General features: G+C 35.3%; 1 protein-coding gene across 1 annotated transcript in view; it reads right to left on the bottom strand.

Annotated features, from left to right (window-relative positions):
- Pkhd1 (PKHD1 ciliary IPT domain containing fibrocystin/polyductin) overlaps nt 1-25,471 on the bottom strand; it is a 432,276-nt gene that overhangs the window by 4,060 nt on the left and 402,745 nt on the right. The window contains exons 61-65 of the mRNA XM_027938269.2: nt 24,789-24,924; nt 23,305-23,392; nt 15,798-15,905; nt 12,241-12,399; nt 8,050-8,172 (exon numbers count right to left, since the gene is read on the bottom strand). Coding sequence (XP_027794070.2) covers nt 8,050-8,172; nt 12,241-12,399; nt 15,798-15,905; nt 23,305-23,392; nt 24,789-24,924 — 614 coding nt within the window. The remainder of the gene's footprint in view (nt 1-8,049; nt 8,173-12,240; nt 12,400-15,797; nt 15,906-23,304; nt 23,393-24,788; nt 24,925-25,471) is intronic.

Here is a 25,471-nt window from a genome sequence, read left to right as displayed (position 1 = left end):
TACATTGATTTATGCCTCAATACTTGTTGACTGGAGTTTCTCATTTGACCTGTGCTGCTGTTTCTATTATTGGTCACCTTTCTTTGTGTGACAGTCCCATCTTCCTCTTAGGACTTTGAGTGCCTTTAGGGAAGGAGATATTTTGTGCTATCAACCCTGTTCGCTCATTATGCCCAGTTCTATACCAAGCACTGGGCTTGGTATCATCTCCATAATTACTGCTCTCACCAGGAGGAAAAGGCATAGTTTATCAGGATCAGCAAATAACCAAAGAACAAGAAGAATAAATTGTCAGGTAGAAGCAAACTTAAAAAAGGAAAAGAGGCTTTGAGTTTTAATCCCTTGGTAAAACCAATAGCACTTTGTGTAAGATGAATCAAATGCTACAAGTCACCTATTTTTAAGCCATTGAAAATATTGTTATCCTGTTTTTGAGAGACTTTCATTGGAAATATTTCCCCCCCTTGTTCTTCAAGTCTGTACCTCTTCATAAAAGACTAATGCAAGCCTAGCTTTCTTTTGCAGACCCCAAAACATTTAAAAGTCTCCCATAAATTATTTACATGGAAGCTCCAATCAGCAACATACCTGACAGACTCCCCAGCTGAAATGAAAGTTCACTGTGTAAAGGTGCCCAGGGAGGCTGGCCACCTCCCACTGTGAGGTTATAGACAGAACTAAGTCAGCACACATTACATGTCAGTGCCGACATCAGAAGGAATCAGCTCCTTTGATCTAGGACCTCCACAGGAAGCTTAGATCTCAGACAAATTAGATAAAAAATGAATTTATAGCAGATATGTGTCCTAAGGCATTCAGTTGAATGTTTGGGTTTTAGGGAAGGAAGGATAGCTAGTATCAAAACATATGAATTAACATGCCTTCTTCCCATCACTGCCTGGTTGATGAGTTTCCATTAGAAAGGAAAGAGGAGATTTCAAATTGCCTGTACCCATGCTTCATAGAGTTCCATTGGTAGGTATGATCAAGTTTTAGGGAGAATGAGACCAAATATGGGGCACATATATCCCTTCTCTACAAAATGAGGCCCTTACTGGCTTGAGGTGATTCCAGGTACACCTACAGTCTGATTTGGGGTGCTTCCAGGTAAACCTACAATCGGCTGCAATTTTTACAGCTCTTCTTAACATCTTGTGGCTTATGAAACTTTCAAGAGCAGTGAATATACACTATGCCCTTGCTTTTTAAGATTGCTGTGAGTACTGGTCGCTGGCTTCTTTTGCTATCAGAGCATTAGTAATGAATTTCCCTTCTATTTTTCTCATGCCAATTCCATGTGCAGTGTTCAGTGTTAGAAGACTTGGAGATTCAATAAGCAGTCTCAAAATAGTTGACATTTTTGAAGTCTAAACATGGTCTGAGGAAGAGAAGTGGACAACTAATATGTCAAAAATGGATTCTATCATTTATTGATAAAGGAAAACGTCTTGCCCACATATTAGAAAATACATATGCAGTAATTAGTAAACAATATCACCAGTGTTATCTAGACTACTTTTCCTTTAAGTGGAAAGTTATCATTTATTTTAATAAGCAATGGATTGTCAATCAAAAGTTATAAAAATTAGAGAAAATAAAAGGAAGGAAAACATACTGTTAGTCTCCCACATTGAATCACAAGTGATCTCTGTTCCATTGATTTTCTGTTCCTCTAACAATGAATGCATTTTAGTAAATCAAACTCAGCTCATTTATGCTTCTGGAATTTACTTTGGTATATTTTTTGAAGTGAGAATCTAGGTTAATAATTATTCTAAATAGTCAAATTATTTAGCTCTATGTATAGACTGCTTTAATCTATTTTTTAAGCATGTATTACATTTTTATACCTAACATATATATTTATTATGTATAATATATAATTATAACCTATACTTATGCAATATACATATATGCATATATATGTACATAATGTGATACAACACAAGAATACACCCTAACACATACACAACACACACACACATGCACACACACACACACACTCATTGGGGCTATTTCCATTAGGGTATTCCTTTATCAGTATCACATTTTACTAAGAATAGTAACATAAATATTATTTCTCTGCTAGAGTTACACATTCCCATTGTCAAAAAATCAATTTCTTTTAGAAAATTTGCTTTGTATCATTGGTTTGTACTTTCTGATGAACTTTGTATTCATCTTATGCCACTTTACACTGTGCAAAATTATTGAAATTGCATTAAAACCAAGCTAATTTATAAATAATTGAGGTCCCTGAAATATTAGTCAGTCTAAATATAAACATATTTCCTTTTACATTCATGTTTTCTCTTTAAACTACTCAGCAAAACACATCTTATTGTTATATACCTTCAACACATCTCTCATTAATATTTTTCCCAAGATATCATATCCCTTGGCCACTATTGTATATTTTATCACATTTTGTAACTACGTACTCCTAATTTCTTGTAGCAGTCCATTTTGTGTACTATAATGAAATACCCCAGGCACAGTGGGATTATAATCCAGTGTCTGGGGAGGCTGAGACAGGAGAATTGCAAGTTAAAAGCCAGCCTCAGCAATGGCAAGGTTCGTAGTAACTCAGTGACACCCTGTCTCTAAATAAAATGCAAAATAGGGCTGGGTATGTGGCTCAATGGTAGAATGCCCCTGAATTCAACCCCCAGTACAAAATAAATAAATAAAAATATAATAAAATACCTGAGGCAGAATAAACTTATAAGGAAAAGATGTTTATTTAGCATTTATAAAATATTATGTCTTTATAGATTGACATTTTATTTGAATAAGTTACTCAAGTTAATTATAAACTATAGCAGTTACCTCCAACAATTATATCATCTGCAAACCATCTCCAACATTGTCCTTTTAATTTATCTCTACCTACATTCCTCAGCATTACACAATGTGTCCTCATTTCAGTACAAGTACTCTAATATTCCATTGTTAAATATAATATTTCATAGTGTTCAAACACTTATTTAGCAATATTTCTCTTTTAGTAAACCTTTTCACTGCTGTGACCAAAAGACTTGACCAGAACAATCATAGAGGAGGAAAGTTTATTTGAGGGATCACAGTTTCAGAGGTCTCAGTCCATAGACAGCTGGCTCCATTCCTTGGAGATAGAGGTGAGGTTGAACATCATGGCAGAAGAGTATGTTGGAAGGAAGTAGCTCACATGGTGATCAGTATGCAGAGAGAGGAACTAAGCTCAGTTTACCAAGTATGTACCCCAAAGGCATGCCCCTAATGACTCACCTCTTCTAGGCACACCCTATCCATCCATCTTCAATTACTACTCAGCTAATCCCTAGCAGGGGATTAATTCACTGATTGGGTGAAAGGTCTCATAACTCAATCACTTTACCTCTAAATGTTCTCACATTTTCTCAGACATGAGCTGTTTTGGGGAGACACCTCATATCAAAACCATTATAAGTTTATTAAGCTTTTCTTATTGAATAAGTGCTAATTTTTTTTTCATGGTTTTAAAATAGGGGATGTTCTTATCTTTTTTCCTTATGTGATATAGACATGTTATTCATTAATGAATTCCAAACATATTTCTACTTTTCTGAGAGCTTGGGAAATGTCTCAGCTGTTCCTTACTTCTAAACACCTTGAAGCCATCTCTCTCCTCTTCACCCTCTGGCATTCTTTTAGATTGATGCTCATAAAAGATAAGTTCATAAACAGTCCTTTTTATTCCACATTCATGAAGCATATCAGATATAGTTAACAGTCTCTAAATGATAGAGATAAGGAGTCCCTGAAGTTGAAGTTCATAATCATATATGTATAAAGGCAAGCCTTTTTTTACATGTAGAATTTTAATTCCCAACATTGGATGTATGGATTCTACAAATAAAATTCGTGAGTGGCCAAACATCAGTGCAAGATTTGGAGAAAAATGCACTGACATCTGCAAAGACAGAGGACTGTCAAGACAACTGAGAGAGGCAGCCATAGTAGTCAGCAGAAAGCACTGCAGGAAACACCATGTCACATTCTGCCCATTGCTAACAGTGATGAGCAGTCCTTATACTGTCGTCAGTCATGGGCATTATCCTGTTGTTGATCTGTTTTTAAAGAAATTGAGGATAATTTTTCTTTATTCTTTTCTACCAGTTTTTAACAACTGCTGGGATCCAAGGGTCTTCGGAAAGAAGGGAGAATCATTTCATCTCTATCTTCATCATTTACTCAATAATATTTATTCGTGGTTTTATATCATAATTGGTCTGGTTTAGATGTGAGGAGTCCCCCAAAATCCACATCTGAAACAATGCTAGGAAGTTCAGAGGTGAACAGATTGGGTTATGAGAACAATTAACCTAATGAGCATCTTAATCCCCTTCTAGGGATTAACTGGGTAGTAACTGTAGGTAGTAGGTAGGGTATAGCTGAAAGAGTTGGGTCTTTGAGGGTGTGCCTTTTGGGCTCCTATTTTGTCCTTAGTGAAGGGAACTTGCTTGCTCTCCCTCCTGGTATGATGTCCTGAGCCACTTTCCTCTGCCACCTCTTCTATCATGATGTTTTCCCTCACCTTGGGCCCCAAAGAAAATAATCTCCTATCTATGAAACCATGAGCCCCAAAATAACCTTTTTCTCCTCTAATTGTTCTTCTCAGGTCTTTTGGTCATAGCAAAAAAAAAAAAATAACTAAAACAATAAGTCTCTATAGTAAAGAGCTTTTGGGGTTAAAAAAGATACAGAATTTATACAAAAGATAGGAGAAACCGAACAATTACATTACATAGTAAGTGTTATGTAAACAAGGGTAGAGTTCTAGAAGTTGAGAGATGGGAACCACTCCTTCTAGATAAAGAGAATTTAAAAAAGAAAATAAAGTATTTGATCTGGATTTGGGAGAAATGGGAGACTGTGGCTATGCGGATACACTGGAGAAGAACATTTTGAAATGGGGAAGCCTGTGTTACAGATTGGGAATTCTGTCCTGGAAGGGAAAGAGAAAGAGGAGAGACACCTGCCAGCAATGTGGTAAATGTGACTGAATTGTAGACACATCTGAGAGGTAAAGCAACAAGAGAGGAAACTCAAGGACACAGAAGAAGTGGAAATGATAGAGGTTGATAAGCAAGAAAGGGACAGAGTGGGAAAGGGTGAACTAGGTGGGCTGGGGATGTGGCTCAAGCGGTAGCGCGCTCGCCTGGCATGCGTGCGGCCCCGGTTCGATCCTCAGCACCACATACAAACAAAGATGTTGTGTCCGCTGAAAATAAATATTAAAAAATTCTCTCTCTCTCTCTCTCTCTCTCTCTCTCTCTCTCTCTCTCTCTCTCTTCAAAAAAAGAAAGAGTGAACTAGGAATTCAAGATCTATAACTCTGAGATGTCTACATTGGGAGATTTGGATGTTATTGACCAAGTTAAAGGAACAAAGAAACCATTGAGTAAAAGTGATGTGAGATTGAGCTTTGACAGGGCAAAGCAGAAGTCTTTTCCTGGCATTTCTATGAACCAGAGTTTCTGCAAAATGGACAATCAAGCCTTCACTAAATAAGATATGAAACCGTGTGATGTGATTTAGCACTCAGAGGATTAAACATTCAACTCAGAAAAATGATATACTTGCCTTTCACATTCCCTCCCATATTTCAGTTCTTCCAATAGATATTGTTGCATTTGCTTTACACTTGTTTATTGAATTAACTTGTTCTCCAATTGTCCACCAAATACTATTCCTGTGTACCAACCATATTGGGAATTCATAAAGGACAAGGAACCAGATACCATCCATTGCAAATGTACAGACAAGACTTTGTTGTGTACTAAGTAAATATTATTTTCTATTTATGGGGAGATTAAAATAGTAACTTATAGACACTTCAGCAGGTTCTCACCTAAATGTCACAAAGATGAGTAATATCTTTTTCCAGGAAGTCAGATTTAAAGGAAGTCAGATTTAAATCTTATCTGTCCAACCCTGGGTTCCATGCCCAATCTCGTCACATTCCCCTGCCCCTCCAACCAACAGTGGGAATCCATTAAATCTATAAGTAGCAGAGCAACATGATCAGACATGAATTTTGAAAGGTGATTTAGATGACTCTTTACATCAAAAGCACTGAACAGTACAGTATAAGATATATATACCTTACTTCCCTTATCCTTCTGTAGCAACTGTCTAGAAACCCTGTTACTTTCATGAGATTTTTGGTAAAAGTAATATCACAATAAGCTTACAACCTAAATTTAGTAGTAATAGTTCCATCAGCTAAATAATTTCAAATGCAATAATAATGCTTAGTAATGGCAAAGGGCCAAGCAGCAAGACAGCCAACCACTTTAACAGTACACCCCAAAAGTTTAAAAACAGAGCGAGAAAAGGAAAAACAAAATGTTGTGGAAATAGGGGAATAAAACCAGATTTATTTCAAGCTAGCAATAATTAGGTAGATGATAATAATTTTCAAAAACTATAGATGATACCTCATTATTTGCTTTGGAAAAGATTCTGTTAAGATTTGGAAGAAGCTTAGGTGATAAATAAATAAATCCACTGTGATACAGGGATTACAGTGAGGTGGGTTGGATAACACATCTTTCTATTTTCAGTGTCGATTTTCTAATAAACCTCTTCCAAGAAGCCCTGTCCCTGTCTCATTCCTGATAATTTATTAATAAGCCACCACATAAATGTTCCTTATTAAAACATCCAGGTGTGTGGACTGTTTAATGTGGTTAATTTAAGTGAGACAACTGAAAGTCATGTAGATGACCAAATTAGATGAGGGGAGAGATCAGCAATGTTCCCGCCATTCACTGAAGAGTGCAGCTGAATGTCAAGAGCTAAGTCCAGGCACTGTTTCAAACACCTGCCCTGTGTTTACATGCAATAATATGGACAAGAGTCTTATCCATTAATAAGAAAGACAAGAAGCCAAAATTAAAATGATCTTCAATGGCACCTAGAAAGAACCTGTTCCCTCTCTCCATCTCCATTCTCATCTCCTCCACTCATACTTCAACCCACACCTCCTACTAACATTTTTTTGTATGTCCAAGAGATGGATAATCTGGAATTTTTTTGAAACTCATTTTATCCATGGGTAAAGACACAAAAAGGCAAACAAACAAACAAACAAACATACATACATATGCACGCACAGACACACCCAAACACCCCCCCCCCCCCCCGGCAAAACACACACACACACACATCAGTGCACTGAGCTGCTCTATTTTGATTAAACATGAACTCAGTAAGATTGGTATTCCTTTTTCAAGCAGAAAATATGATAATTGATTCTTACTTGGAAAAAAAAGAGAACATTCTTCCTTTTAGAGTATGTTTTAAAATGTTTCAGACCCATGGAAATCACATGAATGTTTTTCATACACCATAGCCATACTTGGCAAAACCATCTTGTGTCCTGGGCTCTATATTCCTATTATATGCATCCTTAACAGGACAAGGGCAGAGCATTGATCCAAGGTAAATGCTAATCTTTGCTTGGCACCAATTTTAATGGCAATTTAACAATATAACAAGTAAAATCATCTGGTATAATGCAAAATATAGGCAAATCATGCATTTTGCTAAAAAATACAACTAAATGACAAAGCAGGGTATAGCAAAGCTGACATATTTCTTGAGGGTTCCACATTCCATCTAATTTGCATAGTAGGTATTTGGCAACTACACTCTCTGTTTTCCCAAATTCAATAATGTTGCCAAATTGGCAGCTTTGTAATAGCTGAGGGAAAGATTATATGCCTATACTCTGGTTTCCCCTTTTCTCATGTAACAACTCAAATGTTAAACCAATAATCTACTAAGAAAAACTATATAAGCATCAATTTAAATAATTGGTTACTAGCTGAGAAAATCAGCTGAACCTGTACCTTCTTATGCTGGGGTATACTTGCTTGAGGAAAAAAAGTCACAAAAAAACAAAAAGAAAAGGCTTTTAACAGAATTGCTTTAGAAACTGACATTCGTGGGGGGAGGTAATGGACCCACAGTTTGTTCCCAGTGAGTCTCCTCTGTGGAGTTGTTGGCATTGTCTAAACTCACCTTCTTCTGCCAAAGCATCTTCTTTTTCTTTTTCTTCTTGTGATCGACGGCGTTTGGATGGGACATGGATATGGTTCTTCTGATCATTAGTCTGGGATTTAGGTACCTCTTCAGGTTTTGTTTCTGTATTAACACAAAAATGTATTTCTTCTGATTAAAAGAACATTTTTTTATTTATAAAATGTTTCTCTTTAAGCCTCCTCCCAGTATCCTTGTGAAATACACGCAATAGAATGCATATAATAAATTCAGAACTTAAGCAATAATGAATCCCATGTACCAATCACCAACATTACAGTTTAAAACTGTCGGTCCAAAACAGTAGTAGTCGCGTGTGGCTACTGAACACTTAAAATGTGACTAGCTCGAATGGAGATGTGCCCTAAGTATAAAATGCATAGCTGGTTTTGAAAAAAAGTAAAATATCCTGTGCTGGGGTATATACTGTTTTTTTTTTTTTTTCATTCATTACACATTAAAATGATATTTTCACTATATTAGGATGAATGACAACTAGAAAATTACTATGTGTTTCACATTTGTGGATCATGTTATATTTCTGTTGGACAGAGCTAATAATTAACAGAATATTACTAACTTTTTTAACTTTTTGATTTGAAATAATTATAGATTCTAAAAAGGGTTGGTTCATAGGATGACATTGTTGGGAAGTAGTGAATCCCTTAGGAGATGGAGCCTTCTCAGAGGTCCTTAGGTCACTAGGGACATAACCTCAAAGGAGACTGTGGGACCTGGTCTCTCTTTCTCCCTAGTACTCTCCTCCCTCCCTTCCCCTCCCCCCCCCTTCCCTCCTTCCCTCCCTCCACCCAATATGAGCTGTAAATATTTGTTACTATAGGTCTTCCCTGGATGATGTGCTTCTATCTGTTATTCTTAGAAGAGGCCAAACCAATGGGACCATCTGGTCTTGGATTTTGAACTTCCCAAACTATGAGCTAAATAAACCTTTTCATTTTATAAGTTAGTTGTCTCAGGTTTCATTGTAGTAATGTGAAGCTGACTAAAACAGTATCGACATCAGGAAATTGATATTGGTACAATCAACAGAATTCAAACAGATGCATGCTTTTGACTGAAAAATTTAAATCTTATGTCCATCTGTGGCTGAACATATACTTAATTTTCCATTCATTTGTTTAATAAATGTAATCATCACAAACATATTTACATTTTCATGCCAGATACTGTTCTGGGCACTGTGAAAACTATGATGAATGAGAAATACTCCATACATGCTTCCATAGAGCTTTTGTTCTAGTATGGATGACAGAGATAATAAATACATTTGTAACATAATGTCAAGAAATGCTATGTTGTAGTGTGAAAAGGCGATTGTTGTGGGGGAGAAAGTAAATGTTTGGAGATAGGTGTGATCAGGAAGGACATACCTGGAGATGAAATCACAGTCAACAAAATGAAAATCAACAGCCACAAAGAAAAAGTCTATCTCGCTTAAGAATATCTCTGATGAAACTATAAAGAGATTTAATTTTATTAAAAATATAAATAGTGATTTCCTAAAGGGAAAATAATTTTATAGGTGAGTTTCAAGGTGAACTTGCTGATATTTTTATGGAACACCATTTCTACTCACCAAACTAAAAAGGATGATTGAGGACAAACTGGTCATTAGTATTTGGGTATTTGAAAGGTTTTCTTTTTTAAAATGAAGGAACTAAGATGGTAAGAAAGAAAGAACTTACAGCATTTTTCATGAGTGATTAAATCAAGTTTTCATGGGCAACTTAGAATTCTGGAAAACCTATATTAATTTCCATGAATTTCATGGATTTGAAAATCTTACAGACTAATATGAACACTTGTGATTTTTTTAATTGTAGAAGGAAATATATATCAACATTTAGCAGCCGGCAAAACTCAGTGAAAAATTATGTATCAAATGACCAAGAGATAGTGCTTCAAAACCATGCCTGGGTAGATGCTCCACTTAAAAATACACGGTAGACTAGTAGAGGTGCTTGTAATAGTGCAACTGAGGTGGACCTTAAGTCCTTCTTGTCAAAGAATATTCACAATTATCTGTAAAGCCTAATAAGTTATTTTCCATTTTTCTACTATATAGCTGTATGATGCTGGATTTCCTTGATATACTTCAGCACAAACCAATACATTGCAACAGACTGAATGTAGAAGCTGCTAGAAGATTCCAGCTGACTCCCATTAAGGAAGACATTTAAAAGATTTGTAAAACTGCCACTTTTTTATTCATAATGTCTTTTCTGAAAAATATACATTTTAAAAAAATAAAAGTGTTAATTATGCTTACATTCACTGTCTATATTATTGTTATTTCAAAATAAATTAACAAATAAACTCTAAATGTTCTGTTTTATTTTTAATTTGGAAATGCTAATGTATAGAACCCACACAGACAAAAATTCTTTAGGTTCTCCATAATTTTTGACAGTATAATAGAGTCCTCAGACAAAAATTTTGCCAACTCTGACATAGAACATAAGCTGAATTGGAGAATTATTTTATGAGGAAGTTAGAAAGCAGTACATTTATCTGATTCTAATGTAATGAAATGCTAATTTTAGAAATTAAAGTACAGAAAGTATAGAACATAAAAAAGAAAAAGCAAGTTATTCATATAGAGCTAATTGCTGTGAAATTTTTTGTCAATTTTCTTTCCATCTCTTTATAATTTTTAAACTAACTAGGAATGTACCCAGTCAGAAAAATGTGGAGATTTAATATAAGGAAATGTGCTCACAGATACTGAAAGTTTTAAAGAACAGAAAGGACTGAAATAATAGATACAAGTAACTTCAAGAATAAGCTACTTCTAGCATTGAGGGAACAAACAAGAGGAGATAAGATCTGCAGAGCTTAATGAGAGTCCTCAAATGGCTAGTATGTTTGGATAGTAAATTGAGGCCGAGAATTAAATCACCTGTTACACAGGATCACTTGATGTAAAAAAAAAAAAAACAGAAGTTTATTACAAAACCGAAAGTACTACAAACACACAGACACACACAGACACACACACACACACACACACACACACACACACACACACACGGGGGTGTGGTGTGGGTAGATGATTGGATTTGAAACCCAAACAAAATAAAAAACTGCTTTTCAACAAATCACAGACAGTTTGTCCACCCGAATAACCAGGACACAGAGAGAGGCAGGGCCAACTGGCCATCGTGAAGTTCAGATACAGGGTCTGATAAGTGAGCAACCCTTCCTGAAGATCCCTCAGAAATTCAAGCACAGCGAATATTTGGGTGGTAGAACTGTGCTACCTCCTTTTTCCTTTCTCTTTTGTACTTTATTATTATTATTATTATTATTATTATTATTATTATTATTTTGCCTTTTGCCTCTTTTATTCATTGGCTTATAACTTTGGCTCTTTTTACTCATTCTTGCTTATAACTTTGATGTTATAATAAATACATGTGGTGGTCTGGAGCATAATGTTTGGCTAGTATAAGGGATTTACTAATGCTCTATCTGCCTCTCTTTCTCTTCCTAAGAACCAGCTAGAAAGATAGACAGAAGTTCTTTCAGAGACCCCCTTCCCTCATGACTCAGCTTAAAAAATAAAAAATGAAAAGATACTCTGCTTTTGGGGAAATATTCAAGGACATACTTAATTTCTTTGTTTCCAGAGAAAAATGCCCAGCACTTGTTTCCCTCTTTTGAAGGAGAAAAGGATGTTTCTGTGTGATTCTTTAGCCCATTTTCTGCAGGGTCAGCTGGCAATGGAACATAATGTTTCAGGGAGAGGGACATGGAGCTAACTGCCTGGATGCTTTGTGGCTGTGTAACCTTGGGCAAGTTATTTGCCCTTTCTATGCCTCATTCTCCACATCTGTACTGTAGGCATAATATTTATCACCTGCATAATTGAGTTGTTGTGAGCATTAATAATTAATTTATCTAAAGTCCTTAGAGCCTGGTACATAGTGAATATTCAATGAATTTGAGCTTTTATTATTTTGTCGCTGCTATTATTTAAGATTTTGCAATCCTTGTCTCTACTATATTAATTGAACAGTTTGACTCCACATAGTTTTATGTATTGCAAAGCACACAAACATTACTCTTTGAAGAAATAAAAAAATAAACATACAAGATTTTTTTTCTAAATATTTTTATTCCTTCCCCCTCCAAAACAAAAAATTCACGTACTTCTGTTTTTGCTTTTCTTAAGCCAACAACACACCAGACAGATCAGAGCCAGCCACGAGACCGCTGAGCACAGGGAAGCAGCCATCAGAATGGTTGACCTCTCCTTTCCAGTCACAGGCAAGACAGCAAAGGGCCTAGATCGAGCTGTAAAATTGGCTCCTGTTTAAAAAAAAAAAAAGTTCCATAATATATTCAAATGGTACTAATAAAAACTTGTGGAAAAGATTTGTTTATGATAGTGCCTGCCACTTAACAGGTACTCAATAAATATTTATTAAATTAAATTATAAAATAACTGAGTCAATAATAAATCCAAGAGTTATATTCCTGAAGAACTATACGATACCACCAATAATTCATACTCATTCCTTCCAACACAGGCAGAACCTGTGTAATTCTATCCAATTTTTTCAATTGTCTCATGTTATTCTCAGACATACCTTATCCATCAACACAAAATTATAGATTCATTCATTCTTCTTCTAATTAGGAAAAAAGAATATTCACAGTTCCAGAATGCTTAGAACTACTTGCTCTGTATTTGCTTTAAATATGGAAGGTATCACATTAAAATAGGGGCACAGAAACTCCCAGAGTGCCAACAGACTTTCTGAAGTTCGAAAGAATTGGAAAATGGGAGTAGACTAATGGCAGACGGAGCTAGTTTGGTTATGTATAATGGGGCAAGATGAGGAATTTCCTATTGAGAAAATATATCTAAGAATTCACCTGAAGCCCTTGCAATTTTGTAGATTGAAATGTTTGGGTTTTATCGTATTATTAATTATGGAGCAAGGCATAAAATAATCTAGAAAAGGAATTGGCCTATACACACAAAAACCTATACACAAATGTTTATGGTAATTCTATGCATAAATACCTAAACCCAGAAATAATTCAATGTCCTTCAGTTGGGGACTGAATAAACAAAAGTCAAAGGGGAACCAGGTGCTGTGGCACACACCTGTAATCCCACTGACTCAGGAGGCTGAGGCAGAAGGATCACAAGTTCAAACCCAGCCTCAGCAACTTAGTGAGGCCCTAAGCAACTCAGCAAGACCCTGTCTCTAATAAAATATTAAAAACGGCTGGGGATGTGACTTGGTGGTTAAGCGCCCCTGGGTTCAATTCCTGGTACCAAAAGAAAAAAAAAAGAAGCCATAATGAGCTGGGTTTGTAATGTATGAGAGACTTATGAGGATTCTGTATCCACAACGGTAATATCTATTCAATTGCTCCTCTACCCAAGAAATTGAAGAACATTATTACCAGCTCTCTGCTTGATTCACATATAAATGAAAAAGCTATATGAATCAATGCTCATCAAACCTATTATTTTTGAGTGCCAACAAAAAAAAATAATTAATTGGCCTGAATTTGTGAATAAAGTCTGCTTTCCAAACCTTCTAGCACTAGAAATTGATACACTTGCAAACAAGCAGTTACTCTTGGGATCTGTACCATTAATCAGCATGATGTCAATAAGAGGTCCCTAGAGTACAGACCATTTAATGTTTTTACTGTTCTTTTGTAAAATCTCTTTCTTACAGAGCCTCAGTTTATAGACTTGGTCTTGAAAATTGTGAAGAACAATTTAGGGAAAAAACTTTAAGACAAATCCTTAGTTATTCTACTTTATAAGTTACATGGAGGAAACTAAAAGTAGTGATGTACCAAATGTGAATGCCAAGGTCAGTTGGGTATCACATGTGGTACTGAGAAGTTTCTGTCTACAATATATCTTACCTTTAGTTTTATAACTTTTTCCTTAAAATAACATTGATTATGTATTTGGCTAGTCTTAGATAATCACTAAGGAAATTAAAGGACAAAAGTCTTTTAAATACCAGAACAAATCTGAGACCAATATCCAGCCCTGCCTATCTGACCCTTTAAAACACATCCATTCAGAAACTCATGCACAAGATAAAACACCTGAAGTTCCCTGTTCAAGTACACTGAACATGTCACACTGTGAAACTGTGCTTACATCAGCACACTTTCAAAGGTATTATTAAAAGGATAGCTGCCCCACAAAATTATACTTAATAGTATTACATCACCTCAAAAAATAGTTTGTTAAGTAATACAAAACTTGGAATTAAAGGAAGATGATTTCAAACTTTATTCAAGACCTACTGGCATTTTTTCAAAATGGTCTTATCAAAAGTTTATCAAATTCTCTAGAGTATACTTTTGATTGACTATTTATTTATTTATTTATTTATGTATGTTGGGGTCTTGCTATGTTGCCCAATGTGGTCTTGAGTTCTTGGACCCAAATGACTCACCTACCTCAGCCTCCTAAGTAGCTGGGATTTCAGGCACATAGTAATGTTTATCATTAATTAGAGTTTAAACTTGTTAATTTGTAGAAGATTGATAAGCTGCAAATAAGTTTCATCCAATAAAGATATAAATATGCTAAGCGAAGTTAGCCAATCCCCCCAAAAAAAACAGATGCAGAATGTCTTCTCTGATATAAGGGGGGTGACTCAAAATGGGGCTGGGAGGGAGAACAAGGGAGGAAGCTTACCTCTAGATAGGGAATAGGGATGTGAGGGAAAGGGAGGGAGAAGAGGAATAGCATGGATGGTGAAAGGAGACCCTCATCATTATACAAAATATATGTATGAAGATGTGACTTTGGTGTCAACATACCTTATATACAATCAGAGATATGATAAATGGTGGTATAAAGGTGTATTAAGAATTGTAATGCAAATAATAATAATAATAATAATAGTAATAATAATAAAGCTCAGTATAATGGCAAAAAATAAAAATAAAAATAAAGGTGCATGAGGAGGTGTTAAATAAATAAATAAATAAATGATATGTGAGTATGTAACCTCAGAGAATATGGCTTTATTGCCCTGTATCCAATTGACAAACTTATTTCAGAATTTCTCTTTTGGCTATATGGTGCTATACTTCAAATGCTCTTTAAAATAGTTTTGCCATCCTTCTGGTTCCTTCATTAATGAATTAAATAACTTGTTGACAAGTACTCATTATATATTTTCACAAGATATGCCCTGAATGCACCAAAAGGGAAATTTCTTTAAGTGTTTTATCAAGGAAAATTGAGTCATATCACATTTTGTTCACACCCTCTACCTGTGGTTCTGAAGTCCCAGGAGGTTACTAGGCTTTATCACCATTTTCCACGTGGGAATGTATGAGGAGAGGGGGACCCAAAGAGAAGATTTCATAATACTCAATATCTCAAGACTGCTTCTCTTATAAATTAAAATTTCTCACTAATATTGAACTGAGTATCATAGAAATAAGAAAAGAAATAAGTAGAACACACAAAACTAAATTTTCACATCTAGAGGAAAATATACACTTGGATTCTTGCTCACCATGAAGCCTCCTGAGGCTTAATTTCTATGTGTGCTTGCTCTTCACATGGTTAATGATACAGCCAAGTGAGTTTTTTTTCTAAACTAGTATAACTTCTTACTCACAAGAGGAGTTATTTCCATTATAAAGATGAAGGGATCATTTTTTGAAAGGAAACAGATAATAAAAGCACACTGTGCTGAAATTACCTGGAGGGGAAGTAACATTAAAAATAAAGTGCCAGTTTGACCCAGAGATCAAGACTGCCAAGTTGGAGAAGCTCACATAACCATCTTGTGTTTCTGCCTGGGTACACCCTATAAACAAACACAAAACAAAATGTAGCTATTAGTTATCTATTCGAGATCAGTGTCTTCAAGTCTTTTCTGAAGACAAGAAACTGGACAATAAAGGAAAATGTTTAAAAAATTAGAGAGGTTACCAAACCCATCAAGTTCTTAGACAAGTCTTAAAACCAAATATTTAAAAATAGAATAATAACAGAAAACATATATTGAAACATTCATATGCTAGACACTGTGCTTTATACATATCATTATCTATAACTATATGACAACCCTGTAAAATATGCTATTGCCAATATTCTAGAGATTAAAATAGTAGATGCATAAAAATTACTTAATTCTGCGATTATGGCCGAAATCTTCCTGATTTCAAAATTTGTATTCTTAACTATTACTATAGGTTGACGTTTTATTATTAGAAGTCTGTCAAGGAAAAAGTCTATTATCTTTCCAGGGGGTCAGTATTTTTATGAGTATTTATGTGGTAGCAGAGTTAAGCCAATAGATCAGAATAACAGCTAGTCAGAAAATCATGACCAACATATATACCATGCTTTAGCATAGTCTCTGGGTCTTAGTTTCACTGAATTAAATGCAAACAAGAAAGTTCACATTTTATAACAATAAACCATACATTTATAAAAGGAAAAGAGGCAACTTAACTCAGGATTACATTGCCAACACCATAAATTTGTTTTGGACTCTACTACCCCTAAATTACTTTGCTAATTAACAGCTGCTATACTTCACTCTGGAAATGTCACTATAATTGTTATGGTGGACAGAGTATAGAGTGGTGTTAAAGTTTATAAATTGGTTTGAGATCTCTAAGGCTGAAAGGTATCATAAAGATATAGCATGCTTAGTGGTACATTTTTCAATTCAATTGCTCAATCCTTTTTGTGAAAACAGTGTCTTCCTCATCAATTTTGCAGAGCTAACTAAAACTTTTTGGGGAAACATCTTTTCTTTCATCTCTTTAGACTCCCAAAATAAATAAAATGCCCAGAAAAAATGGAAATAAATAAGCCAAGACTCAAATAAATGATAGGCGCCCAAGATAAATGCAGTTTATACTCTTTAAAACCTATATGCATCAAAATTATGGTCAATAAACTCTTGCAAACAATGAACTGCAGAGTACAGATGTTCAACATGAAATCATTTGCTGCAGTTTTTCCTTTGACAAACGTCCTTATTGTTCCCATCTTTGGAAGAATACAAAGCAGCATTTAATCGAAATGTGTCCATGGAGCACAGTGAGTCTGCCTCATAGAACAGCCGCCAAACTGCCTAATGGAAAGTACTTTAGTTCCAAATGGGTTTGCTTTTGCGTTAAATACCAGCTTGCCTTAGAGATCTCCACAAAGATTTCCTTATATATCTATGATATTCTCAGATTTGAAGCATATGTGCCCAAAAGCTGAAGCAGTTGCTGCCAAGTACAGTACATTACTCCAGGGTTCATCATATCTTTGGAATAGCTATTATAAAATATACAAATGCCATTGACAGTCTCCCTGATCAAGCTGGTATAAACAAGGCACTGGCTGGATGAAGTAGGGTGCTGGGCTGGAAGCAATATTGAAATTGATTACATGGCTACCAGAGAATATTACCTGAATGTGTTTCCACAGAGTATATGGCTTCTAAAATATCTTTGCAACTTAAACCATCTCTACAACGAATTCACTTCCCCCTTGCTGTACACACTAGCAAACTATTGTATAATTAATGTTAAGGCATTATCTTTAGAAATACATTTTTTTCTGCCACTAGGATATATAATAAAATGTCGAAGGATCTGGAAGATCCTTAAATAATTGTCTTTTGAGTATATAAATCCACTTTTGGGGGGAAAAACATCTTTTTCATGAAGGAGGTTCTCCTTAGAAAAAAGCACATGAAGTTAAATGGCAGAATAAAAGAGACTAGACATATAAATATGGTTTTGCAGTTGCTATTTTGTTTTTCTCCAGGAAACACTTAGAACAAGTTAGATAATCCATCCCAAATGCTTTTGGTACTATTCCTATGAAGTTAAAGAGAAATATTTCATGATGGCTTCAAGAGAAACTTTCAATCATATGAAATAGGGTGCTTTCTGTGAGATGAGCATTCTAAAAATGAAAAAATACATATGATTTTTCCCTACTTTATGATACACACACACAAAATTTGTGCATAGAAAAAACCCTCAGTCATTCCTCATACTCTCCCATCAGATCTCCTGAAAGGGACAATAGGGAGGCTACTGATCCAGGTGGGCCAACTGGCTTAAGCATGTTTAGATATTAACAGAATGTAATAACAAATGGATTCATGCATCATTCTTTTTGCATGGCTCCAATATAATCCTAAGATGATCAGTGTGGATGTCCTTAAGATAATTAAGGGAACACTAGTGAAAGGTGGTATGGAAAGACAAACTATGGAATGAGGAAGAAAATATGAGTAAAGAATGATATAGGAGAAGGTAGGTATAGGTAAGGTACTGAATATGGGCAATGTGTGGATTAGAAAAGACATGAAGAATTAATGAGGCATGGACTCTGATAAAGTATGAAGTGTGGGCAAAACATAAAGTATTGATAAAGGAATGAATTAGAAATAAGGAATAGAATGTGGGGAAGGCATGGAATATGTATAAAACCTAGATATGGTATTATTAAGTTGTGGAGAAAAGGATAGAAGTAGGTAAATTTCAATAGACACATTAGAATATCTGTTGTAATACTGGAACATGAGAAAGGCTGGAAATTAATATTTGATGCTGATAGATTATTATCAAAAGGGAACTTACTGTTATATCCTAAGCACTCTCTTTACCATAACACCAACACAACAAAATGGCCTTGAACAATGGCAGAATGATTCCATCAAAACCAACAGTTCAAAACTGGCTCATAACATGGTTTGAATGTTTGATTTTTCACATTGGCCAGACTTGGAGCCTTTACTTATTACCATGATTTCCTGATGATGTGGCTTATTCCTGGAAATTTGTACATAGACCATTTGGGACTCTGCTTTCATCTTCAGACTTTACTATTCGGGTTAAAAAAATGACCCAAAGCAAAAAACAAGAAGTCTGTACTATGGGTGCTATTTTTACCAATATGAGCACAAACAGGTTATGTAATTCTGCAAAGTTTTGTGGGAGATTCTCACAAAACACACAGTGTTCCCTGGGCCTGTAAAATTAAACTGTATAAAAAGAAACTGAGGAGGGTACTAGGACTTTGGAAGTTTGGAAGAAAATTATTTTTATGGGCAGGCTGAAGGGATTTGGTTTCTTAATAAATAGGTAGATAAATAGGGAATTTGCAAGCCATAATAATTGAAAGGCAACTTGAAAAGAGATGGTAGGAAAATAGTTCTAACAAGAAAACAACAAGCTTTAAACAGCGAGAGTTTTGAAGCTATGAAATGTTTAATCACAAGATGTGATTGCCTCCTCAAGAGACTTTTCAGGAGAGAGTTCTGTTCTCTGGAGTTGATGAGGTGTAGCCTTGTAGGAAACAAAATGGGATGCTAAACAACCCAAGATCCGAGACTGAATCATGAAGCCTATGTGAAGGAGAATTCATTACCTTGCAAACTTCTTCATAACAACTTCATCTCTCTCTCTCTCTCTTTTTTTTAAGACACATAGCAAAAAAAAAAAAAAAAAAAAAATGAAAGAGCAATACCCTCAAGAGAGTTAGGCGTTCTGTACCAGATTAGCTGATCTGTTTTAGGTCAAAAATATCTATAGCTAGCAGATGAGACAAGATTTAGCTCTTCTGTGATGGACTTACTCCTATTCATTGTAGCATTTTATGTACTTTCTGGATGTCATGTAAAGGATCTTAGACACATAGGTTGGATAGAGCAAGAAATAAATGTAGCGTTTCAGCCTATTCTTGGAAATGGACAATTTTGTAGGTAGGTTGATGTTTAGACTGGCAGATCAATCATTTCTAAGTTTGGAAAAACAATATTCCAGGCAATATAAAAACAATAGAAATGCCCATGAAGTATGTAAGAAATCTGAGTTGTGAATAATCCTTAAATTTGTATAAGGTAGGGCTAGTAGATCAATTATATGAAAGTATATTACCTTGTGTATGTGTGTGTGTATGTATACACACAAACACACACACATATATACATATATATACATATACATATGTGTGTGTGTGTGTGTATATATATATATATATATATATATATATATATATACATACATATATATATATGCCATAGCAATTTAAAATTGCCAGTGATTCATTGGTATGAAACCTCCTTCTAACATATTACTGATAAATCTCAAAGGGCACATAATTACCATGACAGCAATAATGTTACATGAATAACCAGTGCTTAAAACCATATGTCTATAAAGAATGGTTTGTAAAACTCGACAATATTCCCCACTTTTTCCCTATGTAAATATCATGGTACTAATATAAGATTTACTTAAAACTTTTATTTCTGGTTTTTGTTGTTGTTGTTTTAACATTACTGACAGATATCTCTTAATGTGCATATTTTAAAAACATTTATTATTATTTTTGAAAAACAATAAAGCTAATACTTAGAAAGTATTTAAAATCTGAAACAGCAATAGAAATGTTTAATTTAGAGACTTGATTGGGAGTGACCCAGCTCTTGGTCTAAATTTTTCCATAGCTCTGAATTCAAACAGACAAGATAAATTCATTGGTTCTAATTTTTAAATTAGATCACCCCATAAAGATTTTTTTTTTTTGAGGAGGCCTATCTGGGATAAATGTTGTGTGGATGAGGGAAGCTGCTTTCCTTTCTAGAAATATTTCCCATGACCTACCTTAAAATTTGTTTTAACCAGTTTGAGTTTGTGGAATATCTTATGAATTTTCTCACTGAAACTATGGAATAATTAAAGGGACTTAACAGGTTCATTTTTTTTAGACTGTTAAAATCTCTGACCTCCTGTTCAAACATCGAAGATGGCTTTAGAAAGTTCCAATGAACCATCCTGTTCCTGATTATATCCAGTTGATCTAAAATGAATTTTCCTCACCTGATAGCCAAATTTAGAATTGAACTGTGATTGTGCATGATTGGCATTTCCTCAAATGAGAAGAAAAGCACATAATCCTACTTGTGGCCAGATAAAAGCTTAAGGTCCCTGTGTAGAGAGGAAGTTTGTGCGCATTGGGAGTTTGAAGCTTTTAGGCAAAACTTATGTTGGGAGTTGAAAACTTTGGCTCATGAAATAGAAAAGACTCATAGTAGGAACAGTGATTAATAACTTTGGATAGGCTGAAGCAAGGCAACCCTTTTCACACTTTGAAACACAAACCATAACAACCAGAAGAAGAAACTTCTTTTTCCTTTTGCCTTAAAACTTAAAACCATTGTATAGGTAAAGGTAAAGGTATTTCTATACCTTTATCTAATCTGACCCAGCAAATGGGTTAGACTGACATTTTTCTGTTTCTCCTAGTCTAGTCTTTCCTATTTCAGTAAAGGAGACCAATGTCCAAACAATATATGGAGGCAAAATATAGATTTATTCTTACATCCTTGTTTCCTTTACTTCCATTACACGACACTCTGTTGATTCTACTTATAAAAGACACTCTGAAACAACATTTAGGTTTGTGTTTGTTTTTGTGCTTTGTTTTTTATTTCCATTATTTCTTGTCTGGTCTTCTCCAGTCACTGATCCCTAGACTAGTAGGTTCATCCTTATTCTCCAATCCACCCTCTAGAGCAGAGTGGGAATCAAAACATGGAAGTCACAGGTTGTTGCTGATCTGCTTAGAAGTCTCAGAGGCTTGGAATCTCACTGAGAATACAGTTCAGACCCCCCATGTGGTCTCCAGAACCCTTGGTGGTCTGGCTCCAGGCCAACTCTTTGACTTTACCACCCCCTTTATCTCCCATAGTTACTAGGTTTATTTGCCTTCTTTCTGTTTCTCAAATATATTCTTCTGGAAATATTATTTTTAATTATTTCTAATTGATGCCTATTATTACACAGAATGGTGGTTTTCATTGTGGTGTATTGCTACATGAATACATTATTTGATCAGTTTCACTTCCCAGTATTTTCCCCTACTCCTTCTCCTCCCTCCCCCTGTTCCTTTTGCTCTACCTTGTGGTTTCCCTCCTAAAACTATTTTACATGGATCACATTTGTACTGTTTTAAAACATTAAAATTCAATAATTAAACTACTTTGTAATTAGAGAAGGTGTCCTTTTTAAGCTCTAAAACAAAGACTAAACAAGTGGCACAGAAATGATCCTTGGAATTCTGAGTTCTTCATCTGTGGCAGACTACTAGGCACACCTGCAAGTACATTCTTTAATCTTTGGGTATGTTGTAGTGGGATTCTTTTTGTAGATTCTATGGCCAAGAATTTAGAACTCAGAATTAATTTTTATTCAAAAACCACATTATACATGTTTGTTTCTATATGGACCTGGCCCAAAAATGCACATTCCTGGTCCTCTCTATAGAATATTTGATATAATTTGGGGGGAGCCAAGACTTCGGAATCTTTATTCCAAGTAAACCCATTTTCAATTTCATATACACAAGCTCTAAGAAAAAGAGATGGAACTGGCAGTTGTGCTGGAATTGAACAAAAGGCAAGAACAGAAACAAGACAAAGGATAGAGAGGAGGAAATGAACTCTGAGGATCAGATGCTTTTGCATTTATCAATGATTTATTCTACAGAACGTTGAGAACAAGTGTTTCTGTTCCTCATTGAAACTACATTGTACCTGGTGAATTCCATCCTGTACCAGCCCATGATACTGTACCAAACCACTACGTGTCATGGAGAAAGTAGTTCATAAAAAAAAAAAAAAAAAAAAAAAAAAACTGGGGTTTGAGACCAAGCCAAAGAATCTGTGCCCTTTATTTTACACCATAGTGAGAATAAATGAATGATGCTATGAATTCCTAATGGGAACTGCTATGGCTTGGATATGGTTCAAGCGTGGCAGACAAGTGTTCATGTGTTGAAATTTAATATTACTTGTGAGATATTAATAGGGTTAAAATTTAATCTGGCTACGGTGTTTAGAGTTGAAGCCTTTGGGAGGTATTTAGAATTGGATAAATCATCAGGGTAGAGTGGCCACAAATAGATACTGGTGGCTTTATAAAAGTGAGACCAGACAGACATGGACATACATGCACTCCCATCTCATGCCATGTGATGCCCTGCACTACCTCAGACCTCTACCAGCAAGAAAGCCACACCAGATGCAGATCCCTGAAACTCCAGAACTTTGAGCCAAATAAACCTCTATAAAAATTTCCCGCTTCAGGCATTTTGTTATAAAAACAAAACATAGACTAAGATAAAGAAAATATTTATTTTCTGTACAAAGTAATAATAGATATTTGAAAGTCACTAATACCAACCTTTTAGCACTGAATCTGATGTCCCTTCTAGGGAAGCTGAAATGATCCAAGGCTCTGAAGGGAGCCCCAAGGACTCCACTCTTCGATTCTGAAAATGGGGGGTGGAGAGAAAAAGTTGGATTCAGGAGAGTATTCTGTGAAATTATCTAAAAGAAAAGCCGATTCAGACTGAAATTTTTATTGAATATATGTTCAATAGAAATAAATGAAGGAAAACAATAAATGCTTTCTTTCTCATATTAAAAAGATACCAAAATAGCTTACTGAAAGAGAATAGAGATTATGATGGGAAAATTTGAAGCAGGACAGAAAACAGGAGAAAGGACATCTAAGTTTATAAAAGAGAAGAGTGTCATCATTAGTTTAAGGTCACTAAGAAGGGAAAGGTTAGCAGAAGGAAGAAAGAGAGAGTTGGAAGTGCTAGCCTAGATCAAAGGTGACAGGTTCCAAGTATGGACCTTAGCCCTATGTGTCAAGAGATGTACTTGTAAAGAGGAGAAAACTGATGTGGTAAACCTATTTCATTTTCCTCATAAATTTTATAAACTTAGAAAAGATGAAATACAACCAGTGGCCATGGAGCCTGAAAATAGTATTATGTACAGAAGCTTCTTGTTAATGACTTACTGAACCACATGTAGAGAGATAATTCAAAAGATAACATAGAACCATAATATATATGTGATGTCATGAGCTTTTCACTATGAGAAGACCTCTTCAGATGTAGACATTCTTCTTTGAATAGATGTTATGGTTTAGATATGAGTGTCTCCAAAAAGTTTATGTGTGAGAAAATGCAGGAAGATTCCAATGCTAAGGGGTTAAATTATGAGAGCTTCAACTCAATCAGTGGATTAATCTACTGATGTGGATTAACTGGGAAGTGGCTGGAGGAGGTGAGTCACTGGGCTGGTAGCTTTGGGGTTTATATCATGTCCTTGGTCAATGGAGCTCTCTCTGCTCCCTGGTGCCATGTCTTGAGCTGCTTTTCTCCTCTGCACTCTTCCAACATAATGTTCTGCCTCATCTCTGGCCCAGAATTATGGAGTCAGCCAACCATGGACTGAACTTCTGAAACCATGGGCCAAAACACATACTCCTCTGGATGTCTATGAACTCAGACCTCTGAAACTATGAGTGCCACATAAACTTTTCCTCCTCTAAAATTGTTCCTGTCAGGGTTTTTGGTTACAGAAATGAAAAAGCTGACTAAAAAGGAAGGCTAGATTTCAGAGAAGATATGAGAAATATGCTTCAAGAATTTTCCTGGTGGAGAAAAGTATCAGAATTTTCTTTATCCTTAATAAAATTCTGAACATTCATAGAAAATGGAAGGGAGGCAGACTGTGACTTGGAAGAAAAATGACAATAACAGTAAACAGTTTTGTGTTGAAAATTTCACACGTTGGTTACTCTGCAAAAGTGTATCAATGATGACAAACCTAAAACGTGTTATATAAAGTCCATTACCTGTGCAAAGTTACCTGTTCATCCAGAAAAACAAGCCGTGGCTGCATGGGCAGCTCTTTTCCCACTTCTCCATCTGAAGGCTGGACTAGCACTGAAAGAACATAGGGCCGAGTGTATATCCAGTTCTCAGTTTTGAAACTACTTGTGTTTCTAGCAGAAATAAAAACAGAATACATCCATAGGGTTACAAATATCATTGCAGTAACTCTTTTCCAAAGACATTATTACCAGTGAAAATATGTTGTTTGCCCTTATTGCTGGAAAATTAATAATATACTATATAATGGCTCATTTTATATTGATATGTAAATTATATGTATATTTGATATGTATGCTTAGGCATAATAAAAAGTGAACTAGGTGGGACAGGGGAGAAGCACAAACTATGCACTTATATTTTTATCATTGTGTATTAAGTTCAGCAAAAAATAAAGCCTTGGTAAAGGAAATTATCAGAGTGAATTATTTAGGGGCTGCTATAAGTTGAATAGCAGGCTATTTAACCAGCTCTCCCAGAAAACATCCTGGTTTTGTGGAGGAAAAAATACTGTGATTTGTAGTGTGTTCCAATTTCTGTGGTGTAAACATTCTCTTGACATGCTGATTCCTGGGTAACCAAGATAGTGTAACTGAAAAGAGCTGGGAAGAGATAGCCAAAAGAAAACTCCAATGCACCAGCACTTTATGCATTTAGTAT

This window comes from Marmota flaviventris, chromosome 6, assembly GCF_047511675.1.
Source record: "Marmota flaviventris isolate mMarFla1 chromosome 6, mMarFla1.hap1, whole genome shotgun sequence".
NCBI classification, from domain to species: domain Eukaryota; kingdom Metazoa; phylum Chordata; class Mammalia; order Rodentia; family Sciuridae; genus Marmota; species Marmota flaviventris.
This window is presented reverse-complemented; position numbering and strand designations above follow the sequence as displayed.